The 20057-nt window shown below is 33.5% G+C and overlaps 1 protein-coding gene across 7 annotated transcripts in view; it reads left to right on the forward strand.

The window, feature by feature from the left end:
• The window catches only part of LOC113402792 (homeobox protein homothorax), a 247449-nt gene that overhangs the window by 84893 nt on the left and 142499 nt on the right, over positions 1–20057 (forward strand). For all 7 annotated transcript variants that reach the window (XM_026643104.2, XM_026643108.2, XM_026643106.2 and 4 more), the window contains exon 7: positions 1403–1529. In XM_026643104.2, the coding sequence (XP_026498889.1) occupies positions 1403–1529 (127 nt within the window). The remainder of the gene's footprint in view (positions 1–1402; positions 1530–20057) is intronic.

Consider the following 20057-nt stretch of genomic DNA (forward strand, 5'->3'; position numbering starts at 1 on the left):
TGAAAGTGGCGGCGGACATCTGTTCTAAATTCAAATTCGCCGTCTGTTCGGTTTCTTTAATGATTATTGAAATTGCCAGTTGTGTTATGCGTGTTCTATTTTTGAAAGGAATTTCTCGGACCGAGGCGTCATCAAACACGCGGCGTTTGGAAAGTCGCACTAGCATAAATCTATTGACAGGTAAACAGGTACATAACATACAATCAAGTGTATTTAAAAATATAAACCCCATTGAAAATAGTTTTGAGATAATATATTTCTATTTTCGAATTAATTTCTATAATCGACTGAATATTTGAAACAATTACATGTGATTGCTTGTGACAATATTGGCTAAGATTTTGTTCAAAACGCCCTCTAAGCCCACGCAGTGATTTAATTTTGATATTGCGTTGGCAGGGTTTTTTTATTTGAAACAGTTCGGACATTTGAAATTAGCTTACGGCTTACGGCATTGTAATCTCTAAGATATTCAATTAAGCCTCCATTATTTTAAATTAAAACAATCCTCGGTCGTAATGAGCCACCTAACGATCGTCAGTGCTCGCAATCAATTTAGCGGTATATGAACAGCAATTAAAGATTTTTTTTGGTTATTACAGCACGTCTCCCGTGGGGAGTCGTGTGATTATCAATCAAAACTTGGATATGAAGCAATTTTTTCAACTTCATTGATGAGATTACTTGAGACATGGTTGCAATTAAATAATTGAGATCATTCAGTTTAACTAAAGCCATTAGCAGAGTTGAATTTAATTCAAACTATTTTTTGTAAAAAATATTCAATTAATAACGATTTAATATAATGTTAATTATTTTGTTAAACGTATAGAAATCATAAATTACTTAAAATATTTTTTAAATTAGATTAAACTGAGAAACTGAGAAATTTGAGAATATCTTTAAATACTTAAATATATTCCCAAAAGAACGTTTAAAGGACAAATTATTATTTAAAAGATTAGTAAATAATTATAAAAGAAATCTTTAAAATAACAACAAATAGTCAAATTACGAGTGGAATTGGCGAATCACGATAATGGAATAATTTGAGCGTATCGTCGGCCATTACGCGTAGCCAGGTGTCGTGTAATGGCGGAGTAGCGTGCGCCCGCGCCTCATTACCTGCGACTTGCGAAACAACGGAAATTGTGAACCTATTTGTCTATGGCGAGAAATTTACTGTATGAGATCTTTTTTGAAAGGAAATTGGGCAAATTTGTAGGAACTCAGAATCACCTTGAGTTGTAAGCTGCGCAAATAACACAGAGCAAATAACACAGTAATTTTATCTTAAAGTATCCACGTGTTAAGGCACTCGTACCATCATCCACTGAGACTTCCTTCTTTTGACTTTAAGCTATAAAACTAAAACTGATCATTTATGTCCCTTTGTCAACAGAGACCGCCGTCGTCGTCGTTGTCCTATGGTGGTGCGGTAAACGATGATGTCCGCTCCCCGGGCTCCGGTGGCACACCAGGGCCCCTCAGTCAGCCCCCGCCGCAGACCCTCGACGCGACAGATCCAGGTAAGCTTTTGACATCTTACTGATATCAGCTGGTTCAGAAATGTAGAGTCACGAGAAGTGAAATTTTAACGATTTGTTTTTATTTTTATATTTTAGGGGATAAAATAGAGCCTGTACTTGATCAACTGTTACTCTTGTTTTCTAATTGCAGTAGAAGTACTTATTACTAACGTGTTTTATGAAATTCCGTCAAGGTATAAGCGTGTTAGTTCAGCACGGTATCGATAGTAAGATCTTTATCATCCAGCTTTTAAACCTTTTTGGTCAATGATTTAATGGACGGACCTGATTCATCGAGGCGATTTATGATATAGTTAACAAATGTAAAATGATAATAAGGGTATAAATGGTTTTTCAGTAACCGAAAGGTCGATTAATGCAAATATACAATGCAATCGCACAACACAAGTACGTTTACCAACTCATTTGCATCGAAATTATAAACTTCATGTGATACAACAGCGTATAAATGCTATCGTAAAATGGCCGACAGTGTTCAGTAGGAATTAAAGGTCAAGGGTCGGGTGGTGTGACAGGTTTTTAATGAGCTGTTGTCAATAGGGCGTGCTACTCCTACGCCGCGTCTCGTACCTAACAATTAACATGTCCACACTCCGATCTAGATCCGACGCGATACGTCAACACCCGTCAAGAGCCAATTTAAAACTGACAGGCAGACATCGTCGCGTCACAATCTCGTGTCACCTTCTCCTTCCACAAAGGAAACAGTTAAGAAAAATTTGTAAAAAGAACTGAGTGAACTCTCAACGCGCGCGCTTGTCAACGTTCAGAAATCAGTCGGGAGCATCAGAATCACTCGTCGCATCGCGGCCACATGTTACGTTCTGAATCTCGATCGATTGTCATGTATCTTTCGTACGGAAATGACGGATGAGTGCGTATTGAATTGCCAGTTATGACGTTTCGGTTCCACGCCGGCGGCGACTACAATAGGTATTGAAATGAGGCGGACGACAGGATTGTGATGCATGTATCGGCGACGCATCTCTACCGATTATCGCTTTCATATGCCTATGCACTGGGTAATTTGTGTGGGATTACATTGTGTATTATTCAAAATAGCTCCGTCGTGCGTTTGAATTAAAAAAAAAAGTGTAAAGGTGTGATTTCACAAAAGACGCAATCACTGGCAGGCCTTTTGACAGCTGTCAAAAATGGCGAGCGTGTTGGCGCGAAAAACTAACAAAGCGTCAGTGATTTTATTTTTTTTAACATTTTCACATTTTTCGTGGAAAAATTATGCTTTCGGCACACGTTTGTGTAATTGTTTGGTTTGTCGTACGGTTTTGTTGGCGTGACCGTTGCAGAATGAACTAAATTGAATTTTGGTGAACCGGGACAATGATTCGTAAGTGTCGAGGAAAAAAAACTTTTATAATAAAAGAGATACAAAAATCATTTTGTCATTCAGTACGTTATTGAAAATTGTTAACGAGGCGTTTTTTACGATGAAAGCTAACGGTTAAGTCGAATGAAACACTAGTAGGCTCTCACTCATCCAATGAAGTCATCACTTGACCCAGCGCCCTTAAGTCGTAAAGGGCTAACTTCAGCCCGTGAATTATTCAAAATTCCAAAATTTCCCTATAATTCAATCAAGCCACGTTCCCTCGTCCCGGGGGAGGGAGGAAGGGGGGGTGATTATTTGCGAATTTAATATTAATTAACTGACGTGCTCGGCCCGTAATTGCGTTTTTCAATTACATCTGACAATTATGCGATGAAATTCGGATGAGCCGAGATGATTCGACTAATTGCCTGCCGGAGAGCGTTTTTTGTGTACATAATTCATATAGGTGCCTACATCATGCGCCATGCAATCGTGCATAGTTCGTATAGTAATTAAGGTCGCCATTTTGATGACTTTTATAATTGACCGAATTAATTTCAAGCATTATTTTATTAGAACGTAACTGGATTTTGTAATAGGGTTTTTTATTGTTGTAGTTAAATTGAGTATGCAATGTATTTTTTTATTTTAATTCATTCTAAATTAAAGCTATGTCTCATACCAAACCTGTAATAATATTCAGAATTAATTTGCACTCAGCATTAATTTTTAAAATAATATTTTATCTGATAAATTAACTCCGAAAAAAATTCACTACAAGCGTGCATTATTCCGAAACCCGACACTAAATTCATATACAATTATCGCGTTATCAAGGCGGTAGGGGGCGAGATACCAAATAAAATTATCACAAGTTCGCTTCCATTCTCGTCATAACTCCCCCACTCGTCAAAATACCCCCTCACAAGACTTGTGTTGGTATTCCGAGCACGCGATGACCGCTTGTCTTGTAGTTCCGAGTCATTTTTAAATCGCTTAACTCGCAATATTGCTTCTTAAATAACTATTACGCGGTCTCATGTATGAACAATGTTATTTTATATTTTGTATGAGTTAACTGAGATTTTGTGTGCGGCCACATATCTAGGTATAAATACTGTTTCAATAAATATTACTATTATACAACGCTCATGAGTTGTCCGTGTGTTACGTAGTAGATCAGTTATAGACTTTATATCAAACTACGAATGAGAGTAAGCTGGTATGTGCGTCTTGTGTTACAATATCTAGAAATTTTGTCAAAAACTTATTACAGAATATTAAATTGAATTAAGCATTTTAGTTTGATTTTCATAGGTTCATTATTTAGTAACAACTTTCTCTAACCTAATGTATAAAGCCTCTTTTGTTTTTTTGAGTGTTATAATTGAAGACATGGGGGGATAAAGGCGCTACGTAACATTTTCAAAAAAAATATGTCATAACACCCTCAACTTCACCTTCATTCATGACATACTTTTTTTTTGGAAAATGTTACATAGCACCTTGTCACACTAATGTCTTCAACTGATCCTACTGAGAGCCTATGAGCCTAGTTTAACAACGAAAACTGGTCCTCCATTCCCTCTCACTCATAATCCGAAGGCCGGTCATAGAAGACGGGAGAGACATGAGGCTCAGGAATATTGGCTTTATGTATATTCTGAGGCTTACGGGTGTAAACATTGGCTACGGGATGATATCGAGAGAAGGGCAAAGGTTAAGGCGTGTCACTAGCTGATCCAGCCTGACCGCAGGACGTGCGGAGTAGCAGTCTGGTATTTATTTCCGGCAAATAGGCCACCTGATGATAAGTGGTCACCACTGACTATAACCAAAGCGCCACCAATTTTGGGAACTAAAATGTCCTGTAGTTACATTGCCTCACTCAACCTTCAAACCGGAACACAACAATACTAATTATTATTGCTTCGTGGTAGAATTCGTCATTGATCAACAGAGCTACTATTAATAATATAATTATACTACAACTATTGCCAGATCTCGGCCGTCACGCGACTCGCTACAATCAGACGGAACGAATAATTTGAAATCGATTCGCCTTTTCCACGCTTGTCACTTTGTCCATTTTGTTTACCATTTATTGATTTTTTACACTAATTGTAAAACTGCTCATTGTTAGTATTACGATTTCGTTCGAAGCAAGCTGACGTCTCCACTGACCGTACGTTGCCGTGCAGAACCAGAACGATAGCATTCAGTTAAAATTATATTGAATACGAGCTGTGCCCGCGACTTGGTGCGCGTTTGAACAAAATAGTTATTGTTGTGGCCCAAGTTACTCCTTACATCAGCTATCTGCCAGTGATAGTCCTGTCAAAATCGGTCCAACCGTTCCAGAAATTAGCCGGAACAAATAGACAGACAGTTATTTTGGTATATGTACCGTGTACACATACATACGCATTTAGTAAAAAACTGTTTTTTTAATATTACAAACAGACACTCCAATTTTATGAGGTATATGTACCCATACATGTATTTTATTACCTACGTATATAAACCTTAAACAATAGTGAAATATCTTTAAAATTTCAATGATTATAATACATATCAACAAAACTCATTCTATACAATAGTACAACAATTTTCTTTATATTTTTTTACAAACGTAAAACAACAACTAAAGCATTTGTATTAATCTATGACAGTTCAAAACTTATAAACTGGGTACTAGTTATCGCCCGCGATTTTGCTCGCGTTTTAGGGGTTGTCAGGTGTTGGGCATAAAAAACCTTATGTCCTTGGAGTTCTGCTTATTTCAAACCAAATTTCATCGAATTCGGTTCAGCAGTTTGGCCATGAAAGAGCAACAGACATACAGACAGACATTTCGCATATATAGAATTAGTATAGATTTAAAAAATTATAGGTAAACATGAAATGTAATAAGGAATTAAAAGAAATAACAACCAAAGTATCGTTCGAGTGTCAATGTATTAAAAATCCATCTAAGAAATCCTATACGACGCGTAATGGAACATTTTCAAGACTCGTCACTAACATAGCGTAAAATTCCCGCCATTTTGTAAACTCATATTGTCATTATGTACATCTAAGAACTTTTCCCCGTCTCAGCTGTTAACAAACGCAATTCACACGGGACATTTATACCATCCATAGCCAATAAAGCAATTCCTTCGGGATCCAAACTTATCAATATTTCGAGCACAAAATTGAAAATTACCGGACCCGAGACTTACATAACTCAAAGATATCGAAACCAATATAACATTAACTATACTTTATCCCGCTGCTTTGCGCCGGCCATCGGTTTTCACGTCACGCACAAGCGCACTTACTCTAAATGTAATCATAAAATTGTTCTTAATAATTCATGTTAGAGCGGGACGGATGATGTCGGAATGGGATAGTGTTCGGGATTATTAAATTCTGTGAATGCTCACTTTGTATCTAATATTCGAACGTGTTTAATATTAGATTAGTGAGGGGCGCTACCCCGGGCTCCGGGGGCGTGGTCTCTTCGTGATAGATTCGCGTTACCTACAGGTTTTCCACGAATTATGATTGGTTGACGCTTCTCATTTGGTAATGGAAAACCTAAGACACATCGCGTGTCTGTTTCGAAAGGAAAAAGTGACTTGTCAGCTTGTAATATTCTGAATCTATCGATCTGCATATATTTGTGGTTTATTTTTGTAGACCGTTTTGTATGCTGAGATAAAAAGATTTCTATTAATTAGATTAAAGTGTGATCTACCTTCCTTTTATGTATCATCGAAATCCTTTCAATAGTTTCCCTATAATTCGTGTACAAAAACATACAAACACATGTTAAAGGTTAGTTACAGAGTTACGAATGTAGTTCGCTCAAAGATCCAATTTCTCTAAATATTATTCTTAAAATTTAACAATGGTCCAAAAATCTCTGAATAAGAGTAAAATTAAACTGTACAAATGCGATAACTTATAAGTAATTGTAAAGAAAAACCATTCATTCAAAAGGAACGAAATCGCTTAACGAAAAAAAAAAAAAAACAAATTTATCATCCATTTTTATTACAAACGCATCTTTCGTTCATAACACCGGTGCATTCCACGTTCGTCCTTTTAAATTTAATTTTTATTTCGTATTAACATAAAATTCATTATAAATATATTTTCTAAATGGTAATCTTAGTTTTCCAAACCAATAAATCGATTGTAATATTTTCATTCAAATTTAATAAGGATAATACTTAGTAAATCAATTATTAATAGATACTTAAATAATATAAAAACAAAAAAAATAAACTGCCTCAAATAAAATTAAAGCTGGGTTCTTCCCACTTTAAAATACTTTTTTCAACCAGCTCCAATGCATTGGTGAATATATATATAGTAGATTTTCATTCAACACATGCACTCCTTAGAATATATTCCTTCATCACCCAACACGAGATGAATTATACACACAGATTAAGTACGCGACAGTTCAGTAGTATTCCATACTAATCGATTGAGATTCACGAGGCTATATTTAATAATATAGCCTCAATGTAATGTTATATCACTAAAAAAAATCTCTAGAAATATTTAAAATATATTTATACAACTTGGAGGTTTGGAAAAAATCTAAAAAACGCGATAACTCAAAAATGGTTCACTTTTGCATCATGCATATGGGGGTTAAAATTATCGCAAATAATCACCCCTATCACCTCCTAACGGGAATACGTCGAATTACCGATAACCCTGTATATTCTAAAGCTAAACAGCAATACTTAGTATCGTTGAGTGCGAGTTTGAATGGTAAGTCAGCCAGTGTAACAGGCAAAATGGACATATCATCTTAGTTCCCAAGGTTGGTGACGCGTTGGCGATATAAATAATGATTAATATTTCTAACAGTACTAATATCTATGGGCGATGGTGACCACTTACCATCAAGCCCATTAGCCTGACCACCTACCTATACGATATATATTTATATATATATAGCTGAACAGGGAATAAACTTTCACATATAAAACTCTTACCCCATTGGAGTTACAACAAAATTACAATACAGGGTGATTCCATTGTTATACCCTTTGATGTTCGCCGGCTGATCCGTGGTAATTGCTAGGATAATGCCTCGAGGGTTTGTCTGTTTGTTTGTGAATCAAAACTGGTGCAATTGAACTGTTTACACTGTTTGATATACATAAATATATTAAATAATTTACTTTATTAATCGATCTCAGATGAATAATTTTGGAACCTGTTTAATGAATAATATTTACAGGAAATGGATATTGAACTTTTATAAATTTAAAGATAATATTCTGGTTATTCTTTGAAATAATCTGTTCGAAACTAGTAAATAAAATATATTAATTGAAGTATACTTTTCTAACTCTATAGTGTTGCTATGCTTTACAATTATAATAAAAGCAACTTTTTTACACCATAGACAATACAACTCTCTTTCTTTATTCTTTAATCACACATAACGAATAGTTTGTTAGGTTATATTAACAAAAACATAATTCTACGCATCACTAACAAATGTCGAATCAATTTTTTTTTTCATTCCATAATGACCCTTACGTCTTTGAAAATAGCGTTCATAAAAAATCTCACAATCCAAATGTGACCGTGTGTATAATTTTTTTTATCTTCAAAAGGGTGAGAATTACATTTGACGAACAAAAAGCTGTCAAAATGACAAAGTGATTCGTCATACAAATGACAGCTGCATGTTAGAGCGAGACAGAGGATAGCGATAGAAAGGGATGGTAAATAATGCGTCGAACAAATCGACAATCATAACTGTCTTTTTGTAATAGTTAAATCCTTTTATGTGTTTGTATATCTGCCCCATTACAAATAGTGTACACCCTTTTAATAATATTCGGAATTTGAAAATATAATTGTGAATTTAATATAATTCAGAATGTCTGATTAGGAATAATAAATAAATATTGTTATTGCTTCGTAATAAATTGCTTTGGAAAATGTACTAAAGTGCATTAACGTCCCACAGTGCAGCTTGGCCTACGCGTCGTAAAAAATCATCAACAACAACAGCAACAATCCATTAAAATCAACATATTCTACCCACTGCGCCTCCTCGGCTTAATAAAATAGGTTTTTAAAAGCAATACCACAAACTGAACTTTAAAAATTTCACTTTATCTTTACACACAGAAGCTAAAAAAATTTACAACAAACATAAGTTTCGTAAAAGAAACATTATATCTCAAAGCTCAGTAGTTTGACATGATAATACAATTTTTCTACTTGCATCTCATAAATATAATTACACACAAATTGTGCATCCTCATTACTCTAAGCTACCGTGTATTTTATGAATACGACCAATATATCTTGACCTTTACATTCCTTACTAAATCGCCACTATTTCACTTCGTCTAAGGTCTCACAATTTGGTGAAAACTTTACGCATTAGCATTTTTTAAATTTGAAATATTTATTCAAGTAGCCTATTTTAGGTTGTTTGTCTGTCTGTGAAAGGGCCGCAAATGTGCCCAATATATCATTGTTCGTTTTTAAAACTACAAAGCAATTTTGTGTTCAACGTCTCATTTACATACGGAATAGGCATTGAGAAATTATCTCTAAGAAATAACCTTTCCATTCTATGTTAGCCTGGTACTTTATTCATAGATATAGTTAGTTATAAGCTAGATTTTTAGGTTTCGTCTCAAAAGTATTTTTAATCTATGTCTCTGCTATTTGAATTGCTCAAGTATTTCCGCTATGTTACTGAGGAATCTAATTTTCCAGCGTTTAGGCATCCGGCGCACTTGCGACTGGATGCCGCGCGTAACTGTCGTGCGTCTGAGCCTTGCATAAGGCTGAATTACACTCAGCGTTGGCTATTAAACTGGTGCTAATGCAACATGGCGTCATTTTCAAATTTAAATTAAACCATTAAATTTTGTCTTCCATTGTACACACAATCGTGATGTTTAGGTGCCAAGTATAAAGTGCGTAACGAATGGACTACGATAATCTTGTCCTGTTTACTTGAGAACTATTAATTTACACATAATTATACATAAATCTTATAATTACAGACTATTATTTTAATAGTTTCTGTATTTAAATAATTTGAATACTTATAATATTTTAATAAATTATACCTATTGTGAATGTCTATTAATAAAATTTATGAATTTCAAATTTCACGTTACTTAAAATGTAGTTTGAAATGTATTTATCTAAATTTCAACGGCTTATTTTTGACAATTGTATGACTTAGCGTAATTATCATATTCATAAATCTCGAAATCATATATTCAACGAGATGCCGGTGGTCTGATAGCCGAGTCGAATCCGACCGATCACCGTTTGTTTCTGCTTATATATCTTCTATAACACTTCTTCTTCGACGCAACATTGTCATCACGGAAACCCTCGAGCGATTTTGGTATTTATTCCCAATAAATACGTCTGATATTTCAACCGAATACAACTGGAACGAATACAATAATATCTGGTCTAATAGAGGCAGTTTTGAACCATATAGCGATGACAATAGGAGAGGTTTTCGTTTGTTATTTAAATTTTTTCAGCTAAATTTTCACGGTTTTTAAAATCATTGGAGCGTTTTTAGCAAGCCAGTCTTTGAGCACAAGACGTTGAACGCTGAATTAATTGGCTTCATTGTTTTTTTAGCCTTTGAAATGTAACGTGTGCTCGTTAACTTGATTTAGACATTGAATTAAACGAAAGTTTAAAACTGTTAGGTTTGTAATTTATACGTCGGGTAACGAGGTGGTCGGAGTCTGTTGGAATTGTTCGACGAGGAATTTTCTAAAAATTTCATCAATGTTTTTCTTTTATAATTTGTAATGTTTTCGTTTGAAATATTTTGGTTGTATTTAACACTTTACGTCTGGTACACTCGGAACAGGCGTTTATGTGTTAGCTAAGTAATTGTGATGACGTCTATAGGTGTTAACTGGCGTTTAGTGTTAAATTGTATTAGTTGTATAAATCCGTCGTAGAATAATTTCAATAGTTTACTGTATTAACATAAAAAGAATACCATTAAATACTGTAAAAAGCTATAGCTTACATTTAAAACAACCAGTTAACCACCTAAAATCAGTCAAGAGGTTATCATCATCTTAGCAAGAAACTTTCATTCAAGTGACAAACAAAAGTACAAAGTTTCAACTAAATCGCAATCGGTTTGGAAACGCACATGCAATAAAACTAAGACACATTCATTTCATACATAGAAAAAACAGAGAAAACGTACCTTTTTTAATAAGTCATTCAAATTATCTAACCCTATATACAATTTTATAATATTTTCATAAAATAATATACAGGAATCTTTATTTCAATATTAGTTAAATGCATGCATATGCTGTAATTTATTCATGGAACCAAAGCCACACCCATCACGAGTTAACTTGTGTGATCGACAATAGAAATTAACATTATCGTAAGGGGAGGAAATATTTTGATTAAAAATTTACTCCGAGAGTGTGGGGTCACTTGGACCATGGCCCCTGACAGATGTCAATCTGGTGTGAACGGTGGATCCGCGTGATGGGGCCCTGTTAGAGTGCCATTACGGTGTATGATTGTATGTTTTTATTTAAAATTTGATGGTATTATTAACGCCGTGTTGTATGCACAGGGCCAATATTTACGACAATTCAAAGTCATTCGATCTTCATTCATAGTAAAAACTGCCACCGGTACGGAAAGCTTCCTCGATCTCTCTTTATCTATCCTAGATCAATTATGGTAAACTCATATTACGAGAAAGTAAATCATTTCTGAAATTTTAAAATAAATTGTTCTGTCCAACGCCTTACCATTTCGTGAATCCATTTACTAATACTACTACGATAAAGATATTGAAAAATAGTGATCAAAATGTGATAGTTTATTTTACATAGTACATAACGAATTACATAACATACCTATGTGTAATTTTTGACGCTGATTATAAATATTTACGAATGTTTACAGCGGACGCTGAGATATAGACGTCTATACAGTATTTAATGTCTTAACTAATATTCATAGAATTCGTTTGTTTATAACACTTTCAAACCCTTAAACAAAATGTCGTCCTTGACACATTAATATACTGAGACTTTGGATTTGACATTAAAAGAAAAACACGACGGTTCTGCCATATTGATTTCCAGTATCTCTTACGAAGATGTAAGGATTCTAACGATACCACATACAATACTGTTTGGGTTTTTAAAGGTTATCTTGGAATATAGAAACTTACATACATATATGAACTCTGAAATCATTACACTCATTTTCGAACAGTCGAGTGATTATTCAAGATTATTTGTCAACGATTTTTAAATTTATAAAATGTAATGTTATAATGACCAAATAAACTACTATTAGACTAAGGCCTGAGGTTACCACACCTGTGATGGTGTGGATGGTGCACGTGCACTCACTTTTACACCAATACACAGGCATTTCATAAATTGTGCACCTGAAAATTCAGTGGCCATTTTTCAGTTAGTATTTGTGATTTGATGTGGGCTGGATATGTAGATTTCACTACCACGCGGCATTTGATTGGTGAAGAGTATGACTGAGATTCTTACTAGAATCTATGTTTCGAACGAAATTATTCTAATTGCTTCGATTAAATTATCTGGAATATAGTATACTTATATTTTTATCAAAATCCTTATGAAAATTCCTATTCTTGTTATGGCCCCCCCCCTTGGCACGGTCACCCCACACCATGACAATTATTGCATTACGCGGAAAGGTGTACATGAACGGTTGGACGATAATCTTACATGACATGTATAAATATTAATATGTCTGTGTGTCCGTTCGGATGCGTTGCTTTTTGCAATTACTCATCCCCTTCTACAAGCTGGTCAAGCGCGAATCGATTGTTTGTTGAGGGTTCCGTACTTGTATTTATTGCCAATAAATTCGCCAAGAATAAGGGCCTATTCAGAAATTAGTTCTGTTTCACTGGATCTGTTACCTTGCTTTGCTTGGAATGTTTCTTTAATATTAAAATTGACTCAGGTTTATTCTAAATATATATACATCCTTACTAATATTATATACACAAAAACTATTGAATAGATTTTAATGAAACTTTACAATAATATAGCTTAAACATCAGAATAACACGTAGGCTACAGTTTATAAAGATATTGCGTGAGTAATACCTGATAGCCATCCCCTAAAACGCGAGCGCAGTCGCGGGCGAAAACTAATTATGATACATTTATAAAATTAATCGCATCGTGTTACGAAAAAAACTACTAAAGACGAATTAAATAGCGCCTTATTTTATTTCTCCATAGGTGTCTAGTTATATTTCAAGCGATTTAGGTACTTATTATCTAATATATAAGATACTAAGTAGATAGCATCGCATTATTTTCCAGTCAGCTCATATGACATAAAAACGTGTTCTAGATGTATGCTTTTCGGTTCACAGTTTGGCTGATAATGTTGAAAAATCGCCTTAATAAGATCTTTATCTAAATTAAAAAGTTATTTATTAAAGGACATGTTTTTGGAACCAAGTTGTGTAGAAAAACTTTCTTACGAATAAATAGTTTATTTATTTTCGCCTGACCCCGCAAAGGTACGCCAATTTATCAGGCGTGTCGTTCAAAATATATTGCACAATAGTTTTGCCCTTTGTGATTTTTCTTCTTGTACATAAGAGTATTACATAGCTAAGTATTTATGTGGTATTCGGGACATAAGTCCACGGCAATTTGTTAGGGATAGGTGGAATGAATGTTGTTTTGTACGAAAAACCCACGTTTTGGCCGATGGTCATGTCTTGGACGAATGAATTTTTCATTTTATGCTGGCCTGGTACTTTATTTTGATTTATTATAATAATATAACTTGTGGTGACCTAGTGAAATTTGTATCTTAAGCCTTATTCGCTAATTAAAATTTATATTGACTGTCGGGTGGAGACGTCTCACTCAACTCAACTCAACTCAACTTAGACAATATCTATCAGTACACCGCTTGTGGCTTTATAGCTAACGCTCTTGTTTATAAGTGTAAATAGTTAGTACACTAGTATTAAAAATCAAAACGCGATTCATGATTCTAAATTTAAAAAATATATATTAAGTTATTTGTTAAATTTGAGTTTAAATTGATAGTATTGGTTCTTATATAAATGTGTATTACGTGAGATTTATATTTAACGATGTTTTAATTACAATTTTGTTAATTAGACTTTTTATTGTTACAGGTAAGAGACAATGAGTTTAAAATTAATTCACAAGGTAAGTTTAACAAATAATAAGAAACGAACCAGGACTCTATCGTTAAATGTATCTTATGTTTTGAATATATTATCCACTAGGGATACTAGAAAATGATTTTTCACTCAGTACACGTTGCAGACAGATTTTATTATAGAAGAAATAAATTATCATTAATAAAATGACATAAAAATATTGATTCTATTAATGGTGCCTTTGCGTTAAAATATAAATTTGAAAAAAAAAAACGAATCTTTATTTAGAACTCAATTTTCTAGCAACATTAAATCCCCAAAGTTTAGTGACCCATTACTCACCGTTCACCAGTTTATGGACCCTTAATGCCTAATTCCTATCACGTACAACCCCCTCCCCCTCCGCGACATTTTATTTAATCAAGACCACTTTTTAACATTCTCAAGGCAATGCCCATAATATTTCTAAAACGTAGAAAAATAATGAAAGCTACTGGCAACACTTCCTGTTTTCTTTGTTTTGCCACTCGAATATAAATGGGGAATATGCGCTCAGTCGTGATATTATTTCCACGGATGATATATAGTTCTATACTAACTAATTCTTTCTGCTTTGTTCATATTATATTTATAAAATTTTGATATAGTATATACATATCATCGGACAGCTGTTCCACTACTAGGTAAAATCTTCCCCTATTTTTTTGATCGCAAGAATCTTACTCACTCTGATCTTTCACTACTGAGCTCAAGATGAAATTGAAAAACGTATAAACGATGCACATAGATAACAAGACAATATTTATTCTTTATATATATATATACTCGGTTGTTATATATATATGTAAATGATATATTTTGTACAATCATGCAAAAAAGCTCAACCGGTCTCGTTTAAATTTGACATTAGACAAATTGTCGGACCGATTTAAACTTTCGTTGTAACCGTAATAATCTTTGAAAACCGAAGTTTAATTACAGTTTTGATGAATTCTACCGAATTAACAAACCCGAGCAACATTCTATCGGACTTTAGTGCGTCGTTAAACATTTTTTTCTACCCACTGTGCAGCGTCCGCGCATAAATTTCGAATCTGTCAGATTTCTTCGGTAAAACCTTGTGAATTTGTCGTTAATGTCGATACGACTTTACAGCCGTAAGATTATTGTGATATTTTTTTTTCTGGCTTAAGATAAACACCTCGCCCGGGGAGGGCGTTTTTAATTTGATTTTTTACAACTTTTTCGAATCGTTAAACGCGCAGGTCAGGTCGGCGGGGTCAATTAAAACACTTTTAACAAAGGCACGAGTATTTTTCATTTATAAGTTTTATTAGGCTGTAAAAAATTTAATTGTAATAAATATTATTTCTGAATATGTTTATGTCTTAAGCGGTGACGAGACGCTTAACGAATTTGGGTGATATTTATTCCTTTTTTTTGTAATACAAAATTTCGTGTTGTATTTTATTTATTTAATAAAACAGCTCGTAAAAAAATTATCGTAGGAGATAATAAAATGATATGCCTTATAAGTGTTCTTCGGTGCTAAAAGAAACGTTACTTATAGCATTACAAATTACGTAAAAATATTGTACAATTGCAATAAAAAGTTTTACAATCGTTGAAAATAATAATTCGTACTAATTCAATTTATTATTTATTTCTACTATAAATATGCTATAAATATGACCACTGTTTGATTTCATTTTCTAACTTAATTGTTCGAATTAGAACCCGCGATCGTAGACGTATTCTAGCCACTGGTTTAATAAGGAATTCTTAATTCAAACATCAACTTATCGTAGTAGGTAACTTAATGTTAACATTCCATGTAACTTTTTTAAAATTTCAAATAAGGAATAGGCAACAACATACAAAGTCTATGATTCGATATCTATGAATGGAATCCATAAACAAACGAGTATCATCTATTAAAAATGCATTTGTTTGAGATTTGTTTTTTTTTATTTTCGTTTCTTGGTCTCCGAACGCTCCCTTAATGACTGTAGGCATTAGTTATCTTAAAATTACGCCTGATAGGTATTCTAGGGGTTCAAAAGAAAAAAAAATAGGGGTGCAAGTGGGGGTCGCTGATAACGAGGACTGAAAGAGGGCCCTTATCTGCCGCTGTGATAGACAGAAAATGTAATTAAGTTTTTTTTGTTTCGAAAAAAGAAATTAGATTTGGTCGGGCCGTTAATGTGTTTGTGATTCTTTTTAATTATCTGATCTGTGCATTCCCTTGTCTTTAATTGGTTTTTCTTGATTTAAACCACGGTATTATAAAACCGTAATTTATATATGAAATGTTAAGAATTTTACCTTCAAAGACATACATTCATTATGTATATTTTGACGCTCATGAAAGTTACTCTTATAATTATTTAGATTTCAATCGTTGTACCTAAAATACTAAAACTTATTTATTTTATTTTAGACTGAATAACAAAAGTAACAAGCTTTAAACCGTCCATTAAAAAGGTTTTTATCGTAATATCGCTGTTACATTTTCAAAGAAAAAATAAAAATAAAAATTGAAGCATCTCTAAAGCAATCTCCCTACCGACAAGCGAAACAGAAATACAATCACGAAATGTAACAGAACGAGACAGGAAATACAAAGGGGCGCACTCGGATGCAAGGAAAAGTATTGTTTTAAAGACATTTTTAATTTCCCGTAGTTGATTTATTACCGAGTTCTTTCGTGTGAATATGTTACAATCGATATAAATATTTTTTCGTACGCGCCGCGAGGGGAGCACGTCCCCCGCGATGCTTTGAATTTAGAACGCGTGGAACAATATTTCGGAATGCCTTTGCGGGTGACGTTCACATGATTATTTTGAATTTGGAATATTTTAGAAGCAAAATGGCTGCATACATTTTAACAATATTATTTATCTATTTGATTTTAAAATAAGTTTATACAATAAAATAAGACGTCATTGTCTTAGAATGAAATCGCAAGCTAATAAGCCGTTCTCGCAAACAAAATAATTTGGCCCATAAAGCTAGATAGCGTTACAACGAAGTTTACGATAACAACCGGTGCGCTTTTAAAGTAATCGGCTTAAACTCCGCTATACTTCGCCTTGCTTCACTTTGCTTCTTTAGACTTAGCAATGTCTGTGTATTTTAGCGGTGACGCGTGAAAAACATTATTTTTAACGTACACTTTTATTATGTTTTAATATACCTTTGGTAAATATATTTTTTATTCACTATTTTAATACTTTTTGAAATACATTTTTTACAGAATCAAATGAAAACCTTCTTTAAAATATACATAAAATAAATTTAGTAGTTATTGCGTAATGATTTTGAACCAGTTATTCAGTTTTATTTAAGGAAAAATATTATCTTGTTTAGAACATAATTAAATAAAATAAAAATATCACTATTTCTACATTAGCATGGACCACCAACGTTCCAATGTTTTGAATTTAGAACGCGATTAAAAACATGCTAATCAGCAATGGCGGCTTCCCGCCTTGATTTGCAAACAGAGATGCAGTGACGATTGTATGTTGATTGTATCTCGTGTCACTGTATCCTCTAAAACTAATTTAATATACGAAAACAGCAATTAACATCTAAACAATAAGCTTTAAAATCCTCTGTATATATTTGGCCTTTTTTTATAAGAATTGAATCAGCCTTCGTACAGTTCAATGACGTTTGTCATAATTTTTTCTTAATTTAAAAATGCTAACAGATTAAAACTATGCGAATTTATTGCGAATTAAATCGACTGATAATATATATCAGTAAATTATTATGTAGTTGATTTGCTAAAAGTAATTTCTTACAAACAAGATGCTAACGCCTAGCATTAATGATATCTGATGAAAGCATATTTTTGTAGCTATTAAAAATAATTGTGTTAAAGAGAAGGCTACTAACTTAAATAATGAAACTTTTTACGAAGGATAATTTATGCATGATAAATCTATTTTGATAAGACTTGCGGTGATTTATATTGCGATTAAATATTTAAAAATATCACAGGAGGTTATTTTTTAAATGTGGTTTTATGTATCTGTGTATAGTTTTTTTCTGGCGAAAGTGGCGTACGATCATTCCGCGCAGTTGACTGCGGTAGTTTTTTCACGCGTTAATACGTGGTTTCGTACGCGGTGGCGATTTACGACGCGCGGATGTGATACATGTGTGATGTGATAGGCACGATATGGTTTATGGCTTTTTTAATTTTTATTGTTTATTTGCAATGAGGTTTTAATGTAATTTATGTATCTAGTTTAGATTTTATACATTTTTAAATTGTTCAAAGTTTGTATATGTTTTGATGCTATTGTTTATTTCTAGAGCTAATAATGACCATCTTAGATTTGTTACAAAATAAAAGCGGGTGGATAGAAGAAAGGAACCAAAAGAAAAACGACCGTTTCCCATTTCCATCTAGCAATTGTTTACCAGGCGTACATAAAAGCACAGGTGTACTCAGAGTCATTTGCATACATAATCGCGGAGACAAAGACGCTAGGCCTACCACTCACCGTTCATGCATCCCTAGTAGCCATTGTGATAAATGTTAATGCATTCGAATGCTTAAAAAACAAATAAATACAAACAACCGAAAGACATTTCGTTTTTTACCCAAATCCAGCAATTGAGAGATATAGTCAATGATTTTAAAAAGTACTTCTTTATTTTACATGTAAAAATGTCATTGTTCGCAGCTGACTTTTAAATAACCTTTTTTACAAACATTTATTGAAATAATTAAAACCAAATTTAATTTTAAGTATTTTTATGTAACATTTATAGACTAGAAGTTGCATTTCAACTCTATTGTTTTTAATTGAATTTAATTAATTGAGTAATTTAAAAAAATCTTATTTATTTTAATGGATAGTTAGTTAAAAAAATAATAATAATATAAACTAAAGAAACAGTTATAAGCAATAATTATGTTACCTTAACATATCTATCCACGTTCCTGCAACGAAATAAATCAACGTACGCTCTACACGGATCGATTACTTTGAATTATACTATAACCACCTCATTAACATGTAAATTAGTTGGCCACAACAATAACATAACCTAACCAGGAACGCAACAAAACGCCTTTTTAAAGGATGAAAATGAATACCAGAGGAATGGGGAGATTTTAATTAGAACGGTCTGCCTCGGGCGACCGCAGCGGCCGTAACTTGGTACCAGGCGAACAGAACCTGGGGAGCGTTAAAAAATTAACCGGAGCTGTTTAGAATATTCTAACTCCGATTTCTAACATCTTCCCCGCCTATGAGGTCTTAGTTATTAAGACCGGCGATTCTTATTTATGACGCCTTGGGCGAGCCAAGCCTGTGCTCCGAGTACAAAATTGACTTTTACAAACTCATTTTTTATTATTTTATAAACTTACCTTTTCTATTTTAAATTACACTATATGTCATAAAAATATGAAATTATGTTTAAGTTTTGGGATTCTAATCACCGACGGCATATATAATATATTAATTAAATAATTTAAGAAATATATCAAATGACTGCAGAGTAATGTATCTCAAGCAATTCTACTTAGGTACTATTGAAGATTCAACTATCAACAGCTCTAGTAGTGGGGGATCGGATAGCCAGCAAATGTGTACCTATAACTTGTAAAACAATATCCTAATCGTAATTTCATTCATCTCAAACATTTGCACAATGGATGTCTAACTACAATCACAATCTTAAATTTATTGCCCGAGTGGAATTACCAAACTATCAATTACAATAAATATTAAGCGACATCAAATCACCGCCAAATATACAGAGCTACCTCCCATTCTATAAGTTACATACATTTTTGTTTTGATGACATAGGGAGAATCTTGAATTTCTGCCAGTAATTCCTATTATTATTAGAGCTACCGACCGAACTCGCAGAATCAGTTCGGGTCCCAAGGAATCCTACCCACTCCAATATCGCTGGCACACCAAATCCATATTTCTCGGTCCA

Source organism: Vanessa tameamea, chromosome 19 (assembly GCF_037043105.1).
Source record: "Vanessa tameamea isolate UH-Manoa-2023 chromosome 19, ilVanTame1 primary haplotype, whole genome shotgun sequence".
In the NCBI taxonomy this organism is placed as follows: Eukaryota; Metazoa; Arthropoda; class Insecta; order Lepidoptera; family Nymphalidae; genus Vanessa; species Vanessa tameamea.